This window comes from Elephas maximus, chromosome 27, assembly GCF_024166365.1.
Source record: "Elephas maximus indicus isolate mEleMax1 chromosome 27, mEleMax1 primary haplotype, whole genome shotgun sequence".
In the NCBI taxonomy this organism is placed as follows: Eukaryota; Metazoa; Chordata; class Mammalia; order Proboscidea; family Elephantidae; genus Elephas; species Elephas maximus.
Genome location: NC_064845.1, coordinates 34,723,392 through 34,737,279, shown reverse-complemented (window position 1 = coordinate 34,737,279; position 13,888 = coordinate 34,723,392). Strand labels below are relative to the sequence as shown.

At 38.9% G+C, this 13,888-nt stretch overlaps 1 protein-coding gene across 7 annotated transcripts in view; it reads left to right on the top strand.

The window, feature by feature from the left end:
• The window catches only part of NEK11 (NIMA related kinase 11), a 382,694-nt gene that overhangs the window by 86,398 nt on the left and 282,408 nt on the right, over positions 1-13,888 (top strand). For 6 of the 7 annotated variants that reach the window (XM_049870713.1, XM_049870719.1, XM_049870714.1 and 3 more), the window contains exon 4: positions 2,760-2,878. In XM_049870713.1, coding sequence (XP_049726670.1) covers positions 2,760-2,878 — 119 coding nt within the window. Of the gene's footprint in view, positions 1-2,759; positions 2,879-12,984; positions 13,115-13,888 lie in introns of those variants that run through there. The other variant, XM_049870716.1, reaches the window with a different exon arrangement.

Sequence of the window (13,888 nt, the reverse complement as noted above, 5' to 3'; positions counted from 1 at the left end):
CAAATTCAGTGTCCGAAAGGTCACTTTTGACTTGTTATGGTCCTGTGTGCAAGGAGAGAAAATGCTAAGCAAGTATTTGTCCATTGCACTGAAAGGCAATAAACAATGCATTATAAACGAACTAGTCAGTTGACCTCATGATTCGATTAGAAGTAATTTTCTTTCATGCCCATAAACACTTTTGCATTCTATCTAAAGATGACTCTGTCATGGTCTGTGAGTAGCTTAATGTTTTAGCTCTTATGCTCCTCATGGAGGTGGCAAATACAACCTGATCTTTGACTCTTTCAATCTGAGCTCTCCTGCTCTTTGTGGGACCTATGCTGTTGGCACCTTTTCAAACACCAGACACAGTTGTAATTAACCCGTTCCTTTCCTCAGAAGAACTCTTCTCAGATTGTCTCTAATTCCTCAGGATTTTAAGATAAAAGGGACCAGGTATACAACTGCTGCAAGAAAATGTTTAACATTTTGTGTTTTCCTTTCCCATGGTAGTTGAAATATTTAATATTAGCATAGTCAGGAAAGACCTCACATCAAACACTGCCAGGCAATTTCAGATGTTGTCGTTTGTGATCATGATTAGTTTTTGGCACCAAGTATAATTATTTTAAGGAGGCCTGGTGGTGCAGTGGTTAGTGCTCAGCTGCTAACTGAAAGGTTGGTGGTTTGAACCCAGCAGTGACTGCAGGAGAAAAGATCTGCTCACCTGCTTATGTAAAGATTAAAAACCGTTAAATAAAAAAAAGTTGCCGTTGAGTCCGATTCTAACTCATAGCGACCCTATAGAACATGGGTGACTCTGGAGGACATTATGCTGAGTGAAATAAGTCTGTCACAAAAATACGAATATTGTATGAGACCACTATTATAAGAACTCAAGAAAAGGTTTACACGCAGAAAAAAGCATTCTTTGATGGTTACGAGAATGGGGAGGAGGGGGAGGGGAAGTCATTAACTAGATAATAGGCAAACATCAACTTCGGTGAAGGGAAAGATAGCACACAATACAGGGGAAGTCAGCACAACTGGACCAAAGCAAAAGCATACACATTTCCTAGACACACTCTGAGGGACCAAGTACCTGGGGCTGGGAGCTGGAGACCATAGCCTCGGGTTGGGGGTTGGGGGAGAAATGGAACTTCTAGGTCAATTAACATAACATAGCACATAAAGAAAATGTTCCACATCCCACTGTGGTGAGTGGCATCCGAGGTCCTAAAAGCTTGTGAGTGGCTATCTAAGATACATCTATTGGTCCCATCCCATCCAGAGCAAAGGAGAATGAAGAAAACCAAAGACAGAAGGAAAATATTAGCCCAAAGGACTAAAGAACAACATGAACCAGTGACTCCACCAGCCTGAGACCAGAAGAACTAGGTGGTGACTGGCCACCACCAATGACTGACTGCTCTGATAGGGACAGAGTGGGAGCAAACTAGAACAGAATTCAAATTCATGAAAAAAGACCAGACTTACTGGTCTGACAGAGACTGGAGGAACCCCTGAGACTATGGCCACAGACATTCTGCTAACCCAGAACTAAAGCCATTCCCACAACCCACTTTTCAGACAAATATTAGACAGACTTATAAAATAAAAAATAGCATATGTGAGGAACATGCTTCTTGGTTCAATCAAATATATGAGAACAAATGGGCAACTCCTGTCCAAAAGCAAGACGAGAAGGCAGGAAGGGACAGGAACTGGATGAATGGGCACAGGGAACCAGGGTGGAAAGGAGGATCGGATTGCCGTGTTGGGATTGCAACCAATGTCACAAAACAACATGTGTATGAATTTTTGAATGAAATTCACTAGAAGTGTAAACTTTCACCTAAAGCACACACACATGCACACACACACACAAGTTGCTGTATTTATGAGGATTTTGCTATACAGTGAAACCTGTGAGAGATTGCCTTGTTTTTCCAGGTCTCACAAGTTTTCTGCCTTTGACAAGGTACAGCCTTACCACTTTTCTGTTGATCGCTTTAGTAGAAAATATTTGCCTTTCCCTTCTCTGATAGGTTTCTGCCTTATACAGATTCCTGCTTTTGCAGGTTTTACTGTAGCTAAATGAAGAAAATGAGAATTAAGTTGTCACAAGGCACATGGTAGTCTGGGCGTGCCAAATTCAAACAAGTCTACACTACAGCTGTCAGTGCCGTAGGCACAATGCTAGCAGCAATTTAGTTTCACCAAAACATTGCTATCTTTTTATTAAATTAATATCATTAATTAGAATTTTATGTTTTAATTTGTATATATATTAAAACCCAAAAACCAAACCTATTGCCATTGAGTCGATTCTGACTTATAGCAACCCTACAGGACAGAGTGGAACTGCCCCATAGGGTTTCCAAGGAGCTGCTGGTGGGCTTGAACAGCCGACCTTCTGGTTAGCAGCCAAGCTCTTAACCACTGTACCATCAGGGCTCTGTATATATAATAAAAAAAAAAAAAAAATTTTTTTTTTTTTTTAGAGTTCTATAATTCTATAAAACTCTAAGTAAAGTTATTCTTAGTTTTATGAGCGTACATATTTAGGTAATGTGATTAAAAAAAAAATTAGGTGGAGGTATCTTGATAACATTTCTCCTTTAGGAGAGTTTTGTCCTTGAGTAATTGTTAGAGTTGTAATATGCGCTCACTTTCTTATAAACAGAGTACTATATATTGGCTGTTGCTAAGAGAACTTGATTTTAAAATCTTAACAGAAAAAAAAATATATGAGGAATTATGCTATTTTGTTTCAGGGCCGAGATCTGGACTGTAAAATTCAAGAATATAAAGAAGCTGGAAAAACGTTTCCAGAAAATCAGATAATAGAATGGTTTATCCAGCTGTTACTGGGAGTTGACTACATGCATGAGAGGTATGTTCATTTGCTGCTGAAAATAGGATTTCTTATTTTTAACACTCATCTCTGAACTTGAGAAATGATTTTTTTTCTTTTTTTTTTGTAAGTTTGAAAGAAAAGTACAAAGGGTAAATGGCTGTAGGTAAACATCTACAATATGCTTTTTCACAAGGAACTTGAGTGATTTTATTTAGAGGATTTACTAGCATACCTTTTTGTTGTTGTTTCTCTAAATTTTAAGCTGGCCTTGAGTATAAGTCAGAAACTTGTATTAAACACATTCCCTTAGATCTGATAGTATCTTGTGAATTACAAGTGAATCTCAAATACTTGTAGCATGCTATGTATTATATCTTATGGTAGCCTTGGGCTATAAATACTACTCTCATATGCTACAAATGAATTGCGTGGTCACCTTGGGATGTGTCATTGTGCATTTAGCTGGGTTCACATCCCAAGATGAGTTGAGCCATTGAAGTGGGAGACATTCTTTGACCTCAGAGAGATCAATATTCAGATCAAAAGTCAGTTTTGATGTGAAATCTCTTATAAAGAATGTCAAAGTATGTTTTATGAGTTTCAATTGTCTGTAATTTGCATTTACAATTCTTGACTCTAAAACCTATTTTAAACCTTTTTATTAGTTTCCTAAATCCTGGTGGCATAGTGTTTAAGTGCTATGGTTGCCAACCAAAAGGTTGGCAGTTTGAATCCACCAGGCGCTCCTTGGAAACTCTATAGGGCAGTTCTACTGTGCCCTATAGGGTGGCTATGAGTCGGAATTGACACGATGGCAACAGTATAGGTCAAAAGTAAGAATTTCGAGATGTTAAATGTTTTGCAGACTCATCAAGAGCAATGAATGTGTTTGAAAAGATGAACATTCATAGACAAATAAAAGCAGAAGCTATGAGGTGCCCATGAAAGTAGACACTTAGACGCTTTACCTGGGAGTGGGCTAGAATACATGGTAACTTTCTTCTTGAACAGAAGTGGTGATTTATGGGGTAAATCAAAGCCTGACTATCCGTAGGTACCAAACTATTTAAATGTGTCATCTGTGGTTTCTGATAGCATAAAAAGTAATCAGATTATTCTGTGCTTTGTCATGTATCTTCTAAAACACATGTTTGATAATACAGATAGCCACTGGTTTACTGACAACTCAGAACAATTTTTTGAATGATGTCAAATTAGACTGAGAGACAATGATAAAAGAATATCAAATAATTTTTTAATAAACTATCCAAAGCTGCTGAATGTAAGTCTTCAGCGTACATACAGTTATATTGGTATTTCTTTTATTTTCTTTACTACTTTCTGGCATATTGTTAGCTTATACACAAGGAAAACTACTCAAAGCAACACTTAACATAAAGATTATAACTTTTGTGTTCTGTGCGCAAAATACAAAACTGTTTAAAATCTGGTTGATATAAGAATCCCAATATTTTTGACCTATCTTGTTCTGCTTAATAATGTTGTCGTTAGGTGCCATCCAGTTGATTCTGACTCATAGCGACCCCATGTACAACAGAACGAAACATTGCCCAGTCCTGCCCTATGCCCACAATCGTTGTTATGCTTGAGCCCGTTGTTGCAGCCACTGTGTCAATCCATCTCATTGAGAGTCTTCCTCTTTCTCATTGACCCTGTACTTTACCAAGCATGATATCCTTCTCCAGGGACTGATTTCTCCTGACAACATGTCTAAAGTATGTAAAATGTAGTCTCGTCATCCTTGCTTCTAAGGAGCATTCTGGTTGTACTTCCTCCAAAACAGATTTGTTCATTCTTTTGGCAGCCCATGGTATATTCAACATTCTTTGCCAACACCACAACTGAAATGTGTCGATTCTTCTTCAGTCTTCCTTATTCATTGTCCAGCTTTCGCATGCATATGATGGTATTGAAAATACCATGGCTCGGATTACGCGCATCTTAGTCTTCAAGGTGACATCTTTGCTTTTCAACACTTTAAATAGGTCTTTTGCAGCAGATTTGCCCAATGCAATGTGTCTTTTGATTTCTTAACTGCTGCTTCCATGGGTGTTAATTGTGGATCCAAGTAAAAGGAAATCCTTGACAACGTCAATATTTTCTCCATTTATCATGATGTTGCTTAGTGGTCCAGTTGTGAGGATTTTTGTTTTCTTTATGTTGAGGTGCAATCCCTGCTGAGGACTGTGATCTTTTATCTTCAGCAGTAAGTGCTTTAACTCCTATTCACTTACAGCAAGAAAGGTTGTGTCATCTACATAAAGCAGGTTGTTAATGAGTCTTCCACCAGTCCTGACACCCCATTCTTCTTCATATAGTCCATCTTCTCAGATTATTTGAATAGGTATGGTGAAAGAATACAACCCTGACACACACCTTTTCTGACTTTAAACCACACAGTATCCCCTTGTTCTGTCCGAACAACTGCCTCTTGATCTATGTACAGGTTCCTCATGAACACAATTAAGTGTTCTGGAATTCCCATTCTTCGCAATGTTATCCATAATTTGTTTTGATCCACACAGTCAAATGCCTTGCATAGTCAGTAAAACACAGGTAAACATTTTTCTGGTATTCTCTGCCTTCGGCCAAGATCCATCTGACATCAGCAGTGATATCCCTGGTTCCACGTCCTCTTCAGAATCTGGCCTGAATTTCTGGCAGTTCCCTGTTGATATACTGCTACAGCCACTTTTGAATGATCTTCAGCAAAATTTTGCTTGCATGTGATATTAATGATATTGTTTGATAATTTCTACATTCTGATGGATCACTTTTTTGGGGAATAGGCATAAATATGGATCTTTTCCAGTCAGTTGGCCAGGTAACTGTCTTCCAAATTTCTTGGGGTGGACAAGTGAGCACTTCCAGCACTGCATCCATTTGTTGAAACATCTCAATTGCCTTTGGCGCAGCTTGGACTTCTTCCTTCAGTACAATCGGTTCCTGATCATATGCTACCTCTTGAAATGGTTGAATGTCAACCAAGTCTTTTTGGTATAGTGACTATGTGTATTCCTTCCATCTTCTTTTGATGCTCCCTGAGCCATTTAATATTTTCCCCATAGATTCCTTCACCATTGCAACTCAAGGCTTGAATTTTTTCTTCAGTTCTTTCAGCTTGAGAAATGCAGAGTGTGTTCTTCGCTTTTGTTTTTCTATCTCCAGCTCTTTGCACATGTTATTATACTTTATTTTGTCTTCTTGAGCCACCCTTTGAAATCTTCTATTCAACCCTTTTACTTCACCATTTTTTCCTTTCACTTTAGCTATTCGACACTCAAGAGCAAGTTTCAGAGTCTCTTCAGACATTCATTTTGGTCCTTTCTTTCTTTCTTATCTTTTTAATGACCTCCTGCTCTCTTCGTGTATGATGTCCTTGATGTCATTCCACAACTCTTCTGGTTTTTGGTCATCGGTGTTCAGCGCATCAAATCTATTCTTGAGATGGTCTCTAAATTCAGGTGGGATATACTCAAGGTCATACTTTGGCTCTTGTGGACTTGTTCTAATTTTCTTCAGTTTCAACTTGAACTTGCATATGAACAATCGATGGTCTGTTCCACAACCGGCCCCTGGCCTTGTTTTGACGGATGATTTTGAGCTTTTCCATCATCTCTTTCTACAGATGTAGTCGATTTGATTCCTGTGTTTTCCATCTGGCAAGGTCCATGTGTATAGTTGCCATTTATGTTGGTAAAAAAATGTATTTGCGATGAAGAAGTCATTGGTCTTGCAAAATTCTATCATGCAGTCTCTGGCATCATTTCTATCACTAAGGCCATATTTTCCAACTACAGATCCTTCTTCTTTGTTTCCAACTTTTGCATTCCAATCACCAGTAATTATCAATGCATCCTGATTGCATGTTCAATCAATTTCAGACTGCAGAAGTTGTTAAAAATCCATTAGTCTTCTAAAATTCTATCATGCAATCTCCAGCATCATTTCTATCACCAAGGCCATGTTTTCCAACTACAGATCCTTCTTCTGTGTTTCCAACTTCTGCATTCTGATCACCAGTAATCATCAATGGATCCTGAATGCATGTTTGATCAATTTCAGACTGCAGAAGTTGATAAAAATCTTTAATTTTCTCATCTTTGGCCTTAGTGGTTGGTGTGTAAATGTGAATAATAGTTGTATTAACTGGTCTTCCTTATAGGCATATAGATATTATCCTATCCCTGACAGCGTTATACTTCAGGATAGATCTTGAAATGTTCTTTTTGACGATGAATGTAATGCCGTTCCTCTTCAAGTTTTCATTCCTGGCATAGGAGACTATATGACTGTCTGATTCAGAATGGCCAGTGCCAGTCCATTTCAGCTCACTAATGCCTAGGATATTGATGTTTTTGCTTAATAATAGTTAAAATAAATGAGTTTAAAATGACCTTTCAAGGAGAAAATTATCAGTAGATGGTTTAAAAGTTTATCATTGTTTCTGAGACACACGTAAGAAAAGCAGTCAAAACTCTAATAATTTTTTTTTAATATTGAGTGTTAAAAAAAAAAAGTCATTAAATGGTGCTAATTATTTGGATATTTGTGGTATGTCGACCTGAAATACCCTCCTTTATGATTCAGATAACAAATGATGATGACTCTTATTAATTATGTTATTGTAGCCAATTAATATAAATTTTTATGTATAGACAGAAATTTCAATTTTATATTCAGGTTCACTCAGTCATTTGTTCGTGATAAATTAAAATAACCACTGATGGCACAGTGGTTAAGAGCTATGGAGTGTTATGGCTGCTAACCAAAAAAATGTCAGCAGTTTGAATCCACCAGCGCTCCTTGGAAACCCTATGGGGCAGTTCTACTCTGTCCTGTAGGGTTGCTGTGAGTTGGAGATGACTCGATGGCAATGGGTTTGTTTTTTTTTTTAACCCCCAAAAGCTGTTAGTAAACTAGCAGAAATAAATCATGCACTCAAATAACTATAATCTATGTACCATGGTGGATACAGAGAACTTGAAGTCTAGGTCAGCCTCCACTACTTACTAGCCTCATGTTCTTGGACATGCTGCTTAAGATCTCTGAGTTTTCATTTCCCCATCTGTAAAATAGGGATACTAATGGGATTCTTTTTGCTTACTTTATAGGGCTGTAGGGAATATGAGTTGGGATAGCATACATGAAAGAAGTCTTCAAATTGTGAAGTCCTACATAAATAATAGTGGTAGTGGTTGTAAGTCTATGTAGAAATGAGGGCACAGCCAGGAGGGCTAAAGAAACTGACAATACCAAGTGTTGACAAAGATGTAGAGCAACTACAACTCTGTTACATTGCTGGTGGGAATGTAAATTGGTATAACCACTTTGGAAAAATGTTTGGCAGTATCTACTAAGAGGTACCCTATGACCCAGTAATTCTGCTCTTGAGAGTGGAAATGAGTACTCATGTCCAACAAAATACATACACAAAATTGTTCATATTTTGGCTATATTTTAATAGCCAAAAAATTGGAAAATGTTCATCTACAGCGGAATGGCTAGATAAAATTGTGGTATAGTCATACAGAGGAACACTACTTTGCAATGAAAACAAACATACTACTAATATACAAGGTCTACAGATGGCACAAACAGTTCGCACTCAACTTCTGACCTAAAAGTTGGCACTTTGAATTTAACCAGCAGTACCACGGAGGATAGGCTTCCCTTAAGATTACAGCCAAGAAAACCCTACGAAGCAGTTCTGTTCTGTAATATGTGGGGTTACCATGAGTTGGAATCAACTCAACAGCAACTAATAACAACAGCTGATATACATGACCTGGAAGAATTTCAGAGATATAATGTTGGGTAAAAGAAAAGCCAGATGCAAAAGAGTGCACTTGTATGACTGCATTTACATGAAGTTCTAAAACAAGGCCACAAAGAAGCCGTCTGGAATGCTGAAAGTGTTCTATATCTTGATCTGGGTAGAGGTTTACAGGCGTAATATATACGTAAAAATTCATCAAGTGGAAGATTTGTGCACTTTACTGTATGTAAGTTAAACTTTAGTTTAAAAGAGTTGATGAGGGTGCCAAGAAAAATATAATTAGTAGTTACAGGAGAGCAGATAAACTTCTGTTTTGGAAAATTGATGAAGACTTCTTGAAAGAAGTGACATTCGACCCTAGGTAGGTTTTGAATATGGTAAAAGATGAGTCAGATCTTTCCAGGTTTAGGGAACAGAGTGAGCAAAGTCACAGAGGTGGGAAAACATTGTACTTTTAGAGTGAATGGTGAGTGGTTCAATTGGGAAGACTCTTGAACAAAGTTGTGAGTAGGGAAAGGTAGGTTGGGATCAAATCATGATTGGTTTTATTTTGTAGAGTAGACATTGGGCATCACAGGAGGTTTTTGAGTGGAACTATAATGTCACTAAGGAACCCTGGTGGTGCATTGGTTAAGTGCTGGGCTGCTAACTGGAAGGTCAGTGGTTTGAACCCACCAGTTGCTCTGCAGGAGAAAGATATGGCAGTCTGCTTCTGTAAAGATTATAGCCTTGGAAACTCTCTGAAGCACTCCTACTCTGTCCCATAGGAACACTGTGAATTGTAACGGACTTGATGGCAATGGTATAACATGGTGAGGTCTTGCTTCAGGAAGATCAGATGATGAATTATAGAGTGGACAGAGGGGAACTTGGGTTATCAGTCAGAAACCCTGGTGGTGTAGTGACTAAGTGCTACGGCTGCTAACCAAAGGGTTGGAAGTTCGAATCCACCAGGCGTTCCTTCGAAACTCTATGGGGCAGTTCTACTCTGTCCTATAGGGTCGCTATGAGTCGGAACCGACTTGATAGCACTGGGTTTGGTTTGGTTTTTTGGTTAGGAACCTTTAATAATACCCATAGGTGAAGTTGTAAAACCTAAACCAAGGTGGCAGCAGTGAGCAGGATGTAGAAGGATATGAATAAATTTAAGTTGAAATGACTGGACTTAACAATTAAGTGGATTTGTGAGATATAAGGAAAGGTTCAAAGATGAATTCAAGATTGGATGGAAAGACAGATTTGAAACAGTGGTACTGAAACGATTGTGAATATGCTAGGTCTGAGAATTCTGTAGAATATGGAATTTTTTTTTTTTTTTTTCTTTATGGAACAAGCCCATGAGGAAGTTAGAAGTGAAGCTCTAGAGCTTGGGGAAACACCGGAATTTGCCTTAGTTTAGGTTCCTCCAAAATTAGAGCCCTGAAACAAGGACTGGTCTATTTGGGAGGTGATTTCAGGAAGCAGAATACAGTGAGTAGAGAGAGTGAGATGGGGAAGTGAGAAGTAACATAAGGCACATCATTGAGCTGGTTGGTTGCTACTGCGGATGGAAGGAAGCAGAGACAGCATTCTTCTATGCAAGTTTTAGGTCTAAGTTTCTGCATTCTTTCTGGGCCTTTCTAAAAATTCTTGCCAACGCATCACCAAAAACCACACCTTTGCTGTCAAGTCGATTCCGACTCATAACGACCCTACAGGACAGAGTAGAACTGCCCCATAAAGTTTCCAAGGAGCGCCTGGCGGATTCGAACTGCCGACCTCTTGGTTAACAGCCGTAGCACTTAGCCACTACGCCACCAGGGTTTCCTGCCAGTGTATAAAATTATGGCTATTGTTTTTTTATCACTCTTAGGAACTTCCTCTTGAAAATTTTCTTATATTTCTGGGGAATTTTGGGTGGGAGGAGAAAGCAGGTGATCCCCATCTTGATCCAGTCTTCAAAGTAGGTTTTATATGGAGAAATACTCTATTTTCTTCCTGATCATAAATATATAATCTACTTTTCACTTCTGCTAGCTTTCAGTATTTAATTTTGTATAGTTACAAGATAAGTTTCCTTCAGAAAATAAGCTTATTTATCTTAATTATGTTTTAAAAACAATTTAAATCTAAAAGAGTTTTTTATTAGCATATGGCATGAACACTTAAAAATAAAGATGTTAAAAGCCAGGTATATTTACAGTTCACTAAATGTAGCATTAAAACTTACTCCTGCCAATCTCAGTGGCTTAAAAGAACAGTAATTTCTTGCTCATATTGCAGGTTGGCAGCTGTGGGGCAGCTGCAGTTGCGCTTTATGTGTCTTTTTATTCCAGAACCCAAACAGAAGGAGCAATTCCTGTCGGGGACATGGTTTTCTCGTGGTAGAGGGAAAAGTAAGAGAATTAGCAGGAACCCTCAGTGGCTTTTAAAGCTTCTGCTTAGACAAGGCAAACGTCACAGGCCATTGGCCAAAGCAAGTCACACGACCAGGCCCCATGTCAGGGGGGTGGGGATGCCTGCTCCTCCCAAAGGAAGCGCTCACTGCAGGGCACAGTAGGTGTGATTATTTGGGAACAAGGATGCAGTCTACCACAGTGTTTCATTCAGCTTTAAACTGTGGCCTATAAAAACAGGACTATGTCCAAAGCATTATTCCAGTTTTTTCCTTGTATTGTCCATATTAAAATGTATTTTGAAAATTATGTAGATTGCTTTCATGTGAGATGAGATTACATTGGAAACAGTCTATGTGAAGAGGTTAGATTTGGCTCCTCCATTGCAAAATAGCTTGCAAATTATTTCAGTGCAGCATCAGAGGAAGTAAATACTGCCTGGAAAAACTGCAAAGAATGAGGGTACGCAAGAAACAAGGATTTTACTCACTCTGTTGGAGCTTTCCTGTACTTAATTTGGTTTATTTATATGTATGTAATATTCTATATAGCATATGGCATAAACGATTATAAATAACGATGTTAAAAGCTGAGAATATTCACAGTTCATGAAAAGCTATGCTAAGAATGTAGCACTAAAATCAATTCCTGTTGAAGAGGGGGAGTTCAGTTAGCCTAGATTTCTTCAGATGAAGGACAGAGCAGCCTCTCCATAGAGAGTCTGCGGGCTGCTGATCTTTCTGGTTTTGGTACTTTCACAGTGGAGGAAAGAAAAGGCCTGGGGCACTGTCTTAGTTATCTAGTGCTGCTGTAACAAATACCACAAGTGGGTGGCTCTAACAAACAGTAATTTATTTTCTCACAGTTCACGAGGTTAGAAGTCTGAATCAGGGCAGTCAAGCACTTAACCACTGCACCACCAGGGCTCCTGTGCCCAGGGTAGTGTTTTTAAAGTCAACATACATTTGAGCATCTACTGTGAGCAAGGAGCTATGTAGGAGAGGAAAAGATGAATCTGACAGGCCAGAGTTTTTGCTGAGGCTGCTGGAGGCATTGGCAGGTCCAGATTGCACGGTTCCTGATAAGGCCATGTCGGGAATTTTAAACTTTATTCTGGAAGCAGTGTCAAGCCATTGAAGTTTTTTAAGTACTGAGCCTGAGTCTCAAGAATTCTGCTCCCAGACTGGAGTCTTCTAGTTAGGTCCAGTGATCAGACACACCACAGAAATTGAGGTCTGTTATAATTATGAATCATTAACAATATCCTTTGTGAAATCAGGGAACTATATAGTCCATTTTAGAAAGATGTGTATAAAAAATAGTTTGAGAAGTTCAGGCACATATAAATCTAAGGGTTCCATCAAGTTAAACTAACCAAGCTTAAAAGTCTAAGGTATTGCAGGTAATAATACGGGCAAGTAAGATGTGGACCTTCTAGAGTTTATAATTTGCAAGAATGATTAGCCAATTTTAGAATATGCTATTAAAACAAGAACTAGAAACTCAGAGAAGTAGGAGAGCATGTCTAACTTCTCAATGGTAGTAGGGATGATGCTTAGGAATTAGGAGAAGATGACAGAGAAAGATCCTAGTCTGAGCGTAGGCCTCTAGGAAACAGAGCCTAGTGCAATGATTAAAACGCTGACTCCTTCCTTGGGAGGTGTAGACCCAGGTGGTGAGAGTGAGGCAAGGATGTGAGGCAATGTAAGTTCGTGTGTTATTATGCTGGCCACCATTTCACAAGGAGCATGGGAGAAATAATAGGGGGTTGCTTGCAGGGGTATATGCACGTTGTATGGGCTTTTCTAAATGGATTGCAAGGGAAAATCCTCAAAGAGAGGAAGGAGGGAGAATTTATCTGCCCAGCGTCTTTTTACCTCATCTCTCATTGGTTCACACCAAGGCAGTTAACTCCCTTACACTTTCAGGTTGTATGATGTAGCTCCTGGTGTTTCATCCTAGTGTTCTGTTGCTGTCAAGTCGATCCTAGAGGGCTCGGCATACCCAGGAAGTCCTTGACTGGCCCCAAGTACAGGAGATGGGCAGTATTTTGGGAAGGAAGGAGGCAATCAAGGAATCTGAGGAGGTGTACATGAGGTTTGTATCTCATACAATCCTGAAGGACAGATAAGATTCTGAAACACAGGGATGATATTTTAGTATGAGCAGTGACATAGAGGAAAAATGTGTGATGTATTTAAGATCAAGCAAGTAACACAATTTGGCTACAAAGAGGTGTGACAATTTCTTGGACTAGATTTTCTTGGCATGTAATGTTTTTGAAATTTTTTTCCTATTAGAAGTTACACTGAATGCATAACTGAATGTCTATTCCTTCGTTAGATTTTTTGTCTGAATAAATTCACCAACTGGAAACAAATCCTCTTTGAGGTATTTCTTACAGATGTGTGTGAATAGGTGGAAAAGGAGGCTGGAAATAGAGGAATCCAAATGCCAAGCTGTCCTTCATTCAGCCAGCAGTAGGAGTCGAAAGACAATCTTGAATGGGGAATAGAGTGTGGGAAAGTGAGAGGCAAGATGACATGGTTTAAACCACTCCCAACAGTTCCCGTCTTACTCTGTTTCTCTTGAGGTAATCTGCGTGACTCAGCTGCTCTGTTGTTCACTGTTCAACATTCGTCTTTGCTAGATATTCTCACAACTCTTCCTTTTTGATATATTGGTGATAAGAATAACAATGGCAATGTGAGGGGTAACAATAACAAACACAACAATGGCTCATTCCCTCTCTTCATTCATGTCCCTGCTCTAGTCTCATTTTATCAAAGTCCTTCCCTGACCATCTGATCTAAACTAGCATCTCCTCAACCCTGGTTAGTCTCTAATCTCTTGCTTTCCATCATTGTGTTT